At 17.7% G+C, this 10,961-nt stretch overlaps 2 protein-coding genes across 2 annotated transcripts; one reads left to right on the top strand and one right to left on the bottom strand.

Annotated features, from left to right (window-relative positions):
* Window positions 1-2,081: 2,081 nt before the first annotated feature.
* Window positions 2,082-7,072, top strand: PADL01_0935000 (cytoadherence linked asexual protein 9, putative; the record flags this gene model as incomplete). Its single annotated transcript, XM_028682043.1, has 9 exons — window positions 2,082-2,118; window positions 2,385-2,987; window positions 3,100-3,153; window positions 3,324-3,386; window positions 3,542-3,673; window positions 3,823-4,008; window positions 4,375-4,533; window positions 4,794-5,560; window positions 5,786-7,072. The coding sequence occupies 9 exons, from the start codon at window positions 2,082-2,084 to the stop codon at window positions 7,070-7,072; spliced, it is 3,288 nt and encodes a 1,095-aa protein (XP_028538360.1).
* Window positions 7,073-8,167: 1,095 nt separating this feature from the next.
* PADL01_0934900 (Plasmodium exported protein, unknown function) lies at window positions 8,168-9,033 on the bottom strand (the record flags this gene model as incomplete). The annotated part of the gene is made up of 2 exons (XM_028682042.1): window positions 8,168-8,770; window positions 8,935-9,033. The coding sequence occupies 2 exons, from the start codon at window positions 9,031-9,033 to the stop codon at window positions 8,168-8,170; spliced, it is 702 nt and encodes a 233-aa protein (XP_028538359.1).
* Between the last annotated feature and the right edge of the window lie 1,928 nt (window positions 9,034-10,961).

Here is a 10,961-nt window from a genome sequence, read left to right as displayed (position 1 = left end):
AAATTCTTTTTATAATAATAAATTTGTCTTCTTTCTCTTTATGTAATAAGGTGTATCGATGTGTTTTTCTTCACTTAATATATTAATACAATTCGTTCATATAATATTTTATAATTTTATACTAATGATTTTGCATACACATACATATATGTTATATATATTATATATATTAGTTTGTATTTGTATATTTTTAAAAATATGGATTATTTATTTTTTTTTTTTTTAATAAATATATTTAATATTAATATATTTACTTATAAAATTACTTGGTGCATTAGAATATTACAATAAATTTACTCATATGTTAAATATAAAAAATAATACAAATCATTATGACATATAAGGAAGTTGCGTGTAACTTTAGATTAAACTTAATTTTTTTTTTTTTTTTTCTAATTAAAAATTATTGGTTACTAAGAATTTTATTATATATATATTTTTTTTTTACTTGAAAATTAATACAAAATTGTTATTAAAATATTTTTTTTTTTCATAAGATATATGTATTGCTAAAAAAATACAATATTAACAATTATTTATAATTTAATCGATATTAAAATATGTAGTGCACATATTATATCATATATATATATATAATATATTTTTTTTTTTCTTAAAAGTGTGCAAGGAAAGACGCATATGGATATTACATATATATATTTATATATATATATATATATATATATAATTATGAATTTTTTTTTAACACAAATAAAAGGAATAAAAAAATATATTAAAATTAAAATATAACATATAAATGTTCGGTGAAAATATATATTTTTTAAAGATTATTTATGTAAAAATTATATATAATATATATTGTTTATATTTCAAGTCAATATAATAAATATATGAATTGCTTTTTAAATATTAAAAAATATGTGTAATTATAATAAATAAAAAAAATACTAAAAATATTCATATGAGGAAAAAAAAAAATCTTCAATATATATTTAAAAATTGAATGAGAAAAAATATTAATAATTTTAGGTTCAATGCAAATATTTATTTATTAAAAATTTCCTTTTATATCTAATTACCCCTTTGTTAAAATTGATAAAAAATTTTAAAATAATGTTTGAAATACCTTAAATATTTTTATTTAGTTTAGTATGCATATTTATATTTTTAATAATTATTTTAGTATTATCATATAATAGACTATTTTTTATATCATATGTTTAATATTTTGTATGTGTCTTTATTAAACCATATGGTGAATTTTGAATTTTTTTTCTTTTTCCAATTCATTTCAATTTTTATATTCCAAATTGAAGATAAATCTAAAAACAATTAACATATAATGTTCTTTAAAAAAATATATATATATTTTTTTTTATTTATATTAAATATATTTTTAAATAACAATATTATTATTTTTTTATTAATATGCTAATGAATAAAAGGATTTTTTTTATGAAATATTCAATTCGTGGAAATGTATTTTTAGACCTTTTAATTTATAATATTAATTTTTAATATTAATTTATATATATATTTATATTTTTTCCCAAATAATTTCCTTTTAAATCCTTTTTATAATTTAATTAAATATATATATCATTGTTATAAGTATAATAAAATTAAATTATTAATTTATTCATGTTTTTTGTTTCGTTTTATTTTCAAAAACAAAAAAAAATAAAATATAATATAATAAAAAGACGATTTTGAGTTCTTTAAGAATACTTAAAATATTGATCAATTTCAAAATGGAAAAATTTATATGTGAAAGATAGATTATGTTAATAATTTTCCATATGTTTCTATTTTTTTAAATTTTTCTAAAGTTTCATGATATAATCCACATTTTAGTTTTATAAAAAATAAAAACTATAGTGATCTTCATGTGTCAAATATTTCCATATAATTATTTATATTTATAGAAACACATTATGAAATATAAATTTTATTAAAAGTTTTTACTATAGAACGTATTAAATTATATAAATAAATTCCCCAAATATATCAAAACTACTAAAAAAAAAAAATGCTTCTGTATTACTTTAAAATATTCAAACTTATTTAAAAGATAATAAAAATGATATTCAATTTTTTTTCATAATATTTTTATTATATTTATGATTATAGTAGATTTATTTTTGTGGTTATGCATATGTGGATGATAAAATTTTTTTATTTTTATGTTCATAATATTTTTTTTTTTTTTTTGGATGTATGTTCATAATATTTTTTTTTTTTTTTGGCTGTATGTTCCTAATATATTTTTTTTTTTGGCTGTATGTGCATAATAAAATGTTTTTTTGCCTATATGTTCATAAAAAATTTTTATTTGTTTTAGCTGTATACTTAAAGTTTAAATATGTAATTATATATATATATATTTTTATTTATATTTATTTATTTTTTTTTTTTTTTTATAGCTATTGGACATTTTATTACTTTAAAATTAGCTCTAAAGAATTATAAAAAGTATTTTGAAATAGGAAGTTTGAAATATCTTAACTGGCAGAGTATTTTAAAATTTAATCAATCTGATAGATTTAAAGTGTTAGATTTGATTTGTGATGAAAGTAGTTTGTATGAGGGACAAATGAAAAGAAGAGAACAATATTTAAAGAATAATATATTTTCGACATCAGAAGAATGTTCCGTTTTAGAGTTTTTAATACATCATATTAATAAATATCAGATGGAATTATATGGTAACGTGCATAAATTAAGTTTGAATGTACAGGTATTATTAGAAAATAAACATTTAAAAGAGAAATTTTTACAATTTATGTGTAGAAGTAGAAAGGAGTGTAATATATATGAAAGTGAAAGATTTAAACAAGAACAAGAAAAGGGTGTAGAATTTCACGATAATAACAACTATAAATTTTCACAAGAGAATGTTCCTGCTTCAAAAGTAGTTGATCCATTTAATTTGTTTACAAATTATTTTTATTTTATAAAATATTACAGTGTTTTTAATAGTGATCATATTATATATATGCATCTTTTAAATTTTGTTGGAATTTTAAGTAATTTAATTAAAATATAAATGAGATATAAAATATGTAAATGAAGAATTATGTTTTTAATGATTCTATACATACTTTTTTTTTTTTTTTTTTTATTAAATTATACCATCAGATGGAAATAATGATGCTTACGTAAGTTCCTTGTATTTACCAGGATATTATAATGGTAATAAAAGAAAAATTAAAAAATAAATTTGGAAGGAGTAAAATAGAATAATATTTTTAATGTATACAAATATAATGGTGTATTCATATTATTATATAATACCACGTGTATACATATATATATATATATATACATATGTGTTTATTTATATATTTATTTTAATTTTTTAGCCATTCAGCTTTCTTATAAAGATCAGATTGGATTGAAAGACTTATATCAAAATCTTGTAAAATGTAATTATAAAAAATAAAATTAAAAAAATATATATATATATATATATATATATATTAAATAGCATGAATTTAAAATATATAGTAACATATTTTATAGAAACAGAAATAGTGTATTATTATATACATGAATTGATTTTTATATGTTTTATTTGTAGGTGTTGAGAAATGTTATATGAGAAATAGAAAAAATAGGTCCTTTTCTCACAGAATTGCTTCAATTTTTCGTCATAAGAAATTTGATAGTTCAAAATGTAGTATTTGTGAAGGAACCCTATTATATATAAATAGTAATTATATAAAAGAATATATATATAATAAAATATAATGGCTTGAATATTTTCATACACACATCTATAGCATTATTTTAATAATATATATATATATATATATATATATATATATGTGTATATTTATGTATATTTTTTTTAATTATTAGATCAATCTCAGGATAAAATATCTATGGCACAGAAATTTTATATATATGTAACAAAAATACTAAAAGTCAATAATATAAGTTCCTTTATAACAAATATGAATATTTATGAGGATTATAGTAATTTCTTAATGCACGATTTAAATTGGTATACCTTTTTATTCTTATTTAGAATGACAACATATAAAGGTATATTTAAAAAAAAAAAAAAAAAAAACGAGAAAAAATATAAAAAATAAAAAGAAAGAAAAAAAAAAAAAACGAGAAAAAAATGAAAACTGTTTATATATATATATATATATATATTTATATATTTATTTATTTATTTTATTTTTTAAATTTACAAATACGTATATGTTGTACTCCAAAAAGCATTTTTTTAAAGAATAATAATATTATAAAAATACATATATATAAAGATGGATATGTAATTACATATATTTGTTTTTGTATATTTATGTCTATATGTTAATATTTATATGTTAATATTTTTATATTAATTATTTAATTTTTTTTTTTATATTCTTTTAAAATTATTTATTTTCATTCTTATAGATATACCTAATTATAGCATTTCTAATGCCATGTATTTAAGTATAAAAGATGAAGACGATACAAAAAGAACTATGGTTACTTTCCATTGGATGCCTTCAACTATAAAGAGAATGCATAATCATCGTATAAAAAAATATGTATCTATATATTTATTAGAAGGTAACAAAGAAAATAATAATTACTGAAATAGAAAAAGAAAATATATATTTATTTTTTCATTTTTTCATTATCAATTTACATATATTTCATTGACTTAACCATTTATCACATGATTATATATACTTTTAATGTGTCTATATATTCTCTATGAACCTATTGGTTATTTATATATATATTACTTTGGTGTGTCTATATATTGTACAAGTACACATTAACTTTTATTTTTATTTATATTTTTCTTTTTTTCTTGATACGAGCAGAACTGGAAAAGCTAATTGATAATAAATTGATAGAGAAGGTTAAAAAATGCATAACATTTTTAGTCCATCTAAATGCATTTTTACAATTAGATTTCTTTAACTATTTAAACGAAACACCTGCAAATCTTCAACACCCTTTCCCCCTAAGTATGATGGTAGAAGCTAGATTTAAAGATTGGTTTATTCAATATCTCACTGGTTTCTTTTTTATAAATTATGACGATTCAAATACAAGATATAACATGCCTGAAAATATGAAACGAGGTACCTTTATACCACCGAAATATAGTAAATGGAATATTCACTTAAAAAGATTTATTGATGATGCCTTTTTTATGTATTTTAATCAAAAACATGCCCTAACATTGTTCAAATATCATAACCCATATAATATAAGTAATAAGATTATGCTAATGAGAGATACATATGAATTATATACAAAAAATTATGATAAACTTATCTTTGGAGCTGATATTATGCTTTTAAGAAAAACATTTTCTTGTACTCCCATGTCTAGTAAAGTATGGGATAGAGTTAAATATTTTTTGCATAATATTATTGGAAACCCTCTCAACTATTACAAACATGGTCTTATATATGCATATACCTTAAATAAAGCAATGTTAAAAGAAGTCGTAAATGATTTTTTTGTTATATATAAAATGAACAAAGATATATTTTCAGGAACCTCTTTCTTACAAACAGTCTATCTACTCTTTAAAAAAATACAAGCTACCTATTTTTCTCACAGAAGAAATGATGATGTGGTTAGAAAAAAAATTAAAAAATTAAAAAATAATAAAATGAAAAAAAATATATATATATATATATTTGTATATATTTCATTTAAATTTGCTTTTTCCCCTTTTCCCATCATAAATCATTCTATATTCTAAAATATATATATATATATATATATATATATATATACATACATAAATAGATATATACACATATACATACAAATACACAATCTATTTACTTTTTTGCAGAGTATGAACAACATTTTCATGTTTAATCTGGAAAAAAATTATTCTAAAATGAACCAAGCTGATAGAGAAAAAGAAATTCATGAATCTATGGCATCCAGATTTTTTGCAAAAACTTTATTTACAGTATTTCAAATGATGTTCGTTATACAAATAAGTAATGATGTAGATAAACTTGATAGAATATATGGTAAAGCAGACATGTTGCGTTTATCTGTACATGATGAACCTTTCTTACGTTTTGCCTACGCTTACTATGGTAGTATGTATGATAAATTAACAAATGTCTTTTTCCCAATGCATATAAAAAAACCAACCATCCAACTCAAATACGGAAAAACATTTATTATGGCTAATTTGTATTATTTATGTTCAGTTATTTTCTCTATGTACAACTTAAATAATTTAAGTCTTCTATGTGAATATCAAGCCATAGGAAGTTCCAATTTCCATTCATATAAAAAAATGTCACAATTTATTGATAAAAAATTCATACCATTAGTATTTTATACACTTAAGGCAAGAACCGAAAGTGTTATGAAAGCCAATAGTTGGTATAATATGGTTTTTAATGATTTTGATACTACAGCAATGTCCACCACTTGGCCCTTTTTGGGATATTATATGGGAGGTAATATGTTATATAGAAATATTTTATATTTTCCAAATCACTTACCTGAAGAATTAAAAAAACAAACAAAAGGTGTAGAATTAGCACAACCAGATTATGAACCTTCTGTTCATAGTATTGATTGGCAAGTAGGATATGCCATTAGTCATGGTTTATCCCTTTCATTTTTTACATATGGTATGATGAAAGCTTATGCTTATTTTGAAAATGTTATATTTTTCTTGAGAAACTCTATCCGTATTTTTGATAGGTTTTATTCAATTTTAGAAAATTATGTGTGTATGTATATTAAAAGATTATTCAATAAATTGACTGTTGATAAATTACTCAAGGCAATGTCAAGAGCATATACATCTACTAAAAAGGAAGGTGCTTATGAAGAAGCAATGTTATCGAGAGTTCGTGATAAAGAGAAGGTAGAAAAGGAAGTAGAAGAGGATAAACGTACTGACTTATCTACTCTTCCAACATTTGATATAATGGATTTTGAAAAGAATACAAATTATATGTATAAGGATAATGAAGATTATTTTGATGATTTAGATGATAACGAAGAATTTTTAAATAGTAAGGATCTTCTATATTATGATGATGGTATAGATAGAACAAAACGTTATGAATTAATTCCTTTGGCACGTTATCGTTATGATCCTTTTTAAAAGTATATATATATATATATATATATATATATATAATATGATGAAAAACAATTTTATTTATTAATCTTTTTTTTTTTAATGTACAACATGTCAGTTATTTTAATAATAATATATACAACTAGAATTTTCATATTTTCTAATTATATATATATATATATATATATATATATATATTATAATTATAATTATTAAGATAACATACGATATATATATGTTTTCGCCCATTCTCTTTTTTTTTTTTTTTTTTTTTTATTACATATTTATGTTTTAGTATTTTTGCTTTAGTATATTATTATTATAATAACTTAATTTTTTGATAATTAGGGTTACTATTTTTTTAAATAAATTATGAATAAATTATATTTAGTTCAATTTGTTTAATAAAATGATCATAACAATAATATATATTATATCCCTTTCATATTATACTTATGATGATCTTTATGCATACAGAGCTGCCAATAATTTTATTCATATAAATATTTTGAGTATAATTTTTTCAAGGTCATAATTTTATTCTGGTTTATATTTTTAAAATATAGATATAAAGAAAATTAAAATGTTCATCTTATATATAAATAAATATATTTGTGCCAATTTAATGATAAAATGAAAACCACTATTACATTATTATATATATATATATATATATTACTTATTAAAATAAAAAGGGTATATTTGTCTTTTAGTATTAAATAATAATATATTTATATTAAAAATTATATAAATCAAAAACCCTACATCAAACATATATGTATATTTATACATGTGTATGAGTGTTTATGTATGTCAAAAGTATCATATGCACAATCAAATAAATTACACTAAACAAAAAAAATAAAATAAAATAAAAAATAAACAAAACAAAAATATATTTATATATGCAACATCATTTTTCAATTAAGAAAAAAAAATATTTTTCTTTTTATGACCATATTCTTAAGTTTTATCCAAAGAATTTTACAATTAATGTTACATATAATATTTTTAATTTAAAATATTTTTATAACTTACAAGTATATTTTATAATATATGCTATCAATATGTAAATATATATATATTTTTTTTTTGTCACACATGTGAAAGAATCTCGGTTTATATTTCCATAATTTTTTTGTTCTTCATTTTCTTTCCCCCCATTTTTAATTTACTTTTTTTACATTGTTCTTTTAATTCCTTAACTCCTTTTGTATCTAAATGTTCCTCTTTATATTTTAACCATTTACTTATAAGACAATCAATGAAGGAATCTTTTTCACTCAATAATTCATCGTTAAATATTTTAAATGATATGGTTTTTTCATATATAAATTTATCCATATCTCTAGTAGTATAAGGGGTTTCTTTAAATTTTAAATAATCTTTATTATCTTCTTCTTCTTTCATTATAATACGATTTTGTACTTGATCTCTCCATGTTTTCCACATATCATTTTCTATATCTACATTTACATTATTCTTTATACATACTTTTTTAAATTCCCAAAATATCTGCTTACATATATCATTCAAATCTCTTCTCCATTCAAAACTTATGTTTTTCCATTTTCTTTCCAAATCATTACTATTCATTTCAACCTTTTTATATCTTTGTTCTGAAATATATGCTGATGCCAAACTACGAGCTATTATATTATTATGTATATGTATTTCACCTTGCAGGTCAGGTAAATTATCTTTTTCTATATGGCTAGCACTCTAAAAAAAAAAAAAAAAAAAAAAAAATAATAAAATAAATAATAATAATAATTATTATTATAAAATAAAATAAAAATATTTGTAATGTATGTGTGAATAAATATTATGTTAATATATATATATATATATATATGTATATATTTATTCTATATCTTTCTTATTACTTGTAAGGTACAAAACATGATAACAATAATGAAAATTTTAAAAAATATACAATTCGCTGAATTTTTCTGCATTTTTCTCATTTCTTTATATAATCTCATTTTGATGACTTTTAAAACATATTAGTTTTTTTTAAATGTATGATATTCTTTCTCTATAAATATATATGCATATATTATTCATAAAATACTTCCAATTGTGGTTATAATAATATCCTCATAAGTTACTACTATTATAATATAATGTTTTTTTTTTTTTTTTTTTTTTTTTTTTTTGAATTTATTTTTCTAATGTATATATTTTACTTTTGCCACCCAAATATATATATATATATATATTTAGATTATATAATAAAAAATATATTCATTGTCATATATATAATTTTATTTATTCATAATAATATATACAAAAGAATTAAACTCAAATAATAAAACAATTAATAATATTATTATTAAAAAAATATATATTATTGTTCTTATATAAAATTATTTTATAATATATATAACTATACTATATTTTTTACTATATATATATTATAAAATAACTTTCTATATAATCTTTGCATTTATTTATTTTTTAGAATTAGAAAGAATCTTATGTACTTTTTATAATATATAACATATATAATATAATATAATGTTTTTTTTTTTGTTTAATTTGTGAACATATAAATATATATAATCAAATATATAATAAACATATTATTATATATTTATATAAGCATTATTTTTTATGTCATTAAATTATGAAGGGTCTTATGTTTTTGTTCTTTATAATTTTTATAATTATTATGTTATTATTTTTATTTTTGCATAATTAAATTAAAATACATATTATTTATATATATATATTATTACATATATATATGAATTATATACAAAGTTATAATTATTTAATATATATAATCAATTATTACATTTTTCTAATATTTTAGTTTCTTAAGAAATTAATAATTTTATATTAATTTTTTTTTTTTTTTTTTTTTTTTTTGTTATAGGTTTCTATAGTTAATGTACCAAAATATTTATGCAGGTTGTTTTTAAATAATATATATATATAAATATAAATATAAATATATATTATTTTAATATTATAATTTTCAAAAAAAACAAATTTAAAAATAATATTAAAAACTCGTTCAATAATAAACAATGAACTAATATATTTTTGCACTCTTGTTTTATTTATTTTTTATTTTATATTTTTAAAGGACAATAATTTATATTTTTAGAAAAATCTTTAGAATAACCTTTTTCTTCTTAAGATAAAAAATATATATATATTCTATATGTATTACATGTATTTATATAACAAATCTGGAAAAAAAAAAAAAAAAAATTAATAAATAAATATATAATGTATAAATATGTTTTTTTTTTTTTTTTTTTTTTTTTTTTTTTCTTTTAATAAAAATATTTCTAGTAAAGTACAATTTCTACAATATTATAAATCCAAAAATACTATTTTATAAAAACATTGAATGTACTTATTAATTATTATTTTTTAACAATATATATATTTTTAAAAGAATAACAATAAATAGTATTTAATAAAATTTGATAAACATATTAATATATATAATATATATATTATATATATAACAGATGCTTTCTTTTATTTTATATATATAAACAATAAATATTAAAATTATAATCGTTATTTATAATACAATAAATCATCATATTCGTAATTATAATTTTGTTAATAATAAAATTTGGAAGAATTTTTTAAAAATTATATATATTATGAAATTATAATTTTATAATATTATATATATATTATATATATGTGTGTTAAATTCATTTTATTTTTTTATAAAAATGATGTGAAGTGGATCAATAATAAATAAATATACAAAATATACACACATATTTATTTATGATATCATTTATATACAAATTAAAATGTCCGCTACACGTATATAAATAAAAATGCGTTATATACAAATAAAATGAAAGGAGAAAAAAAAAAAAAAAAAAATTATTAAATTATAAAAAAGCTGCACTTTAGCATATAATAATGGTTAAAT

Source organism: Plasmodium sp. gorilla clade G2 (assembly GCF_900097015.1).
Source record: "Plasmodium sp. gorilla clade G2 genome assembly, chromosome: 9".
Lineage (NCBI taxonomy): Eukaryota > Apicomplexa > Aconoidasida > Haemosporida > Plasmodiidae > Plasmodium > Plasmodium adleri (nom. inval.).
Note: the sequence above shows the minus strand (reverse complement) of the source record. Positions and strands in the feature narration are given on the sequence as shown.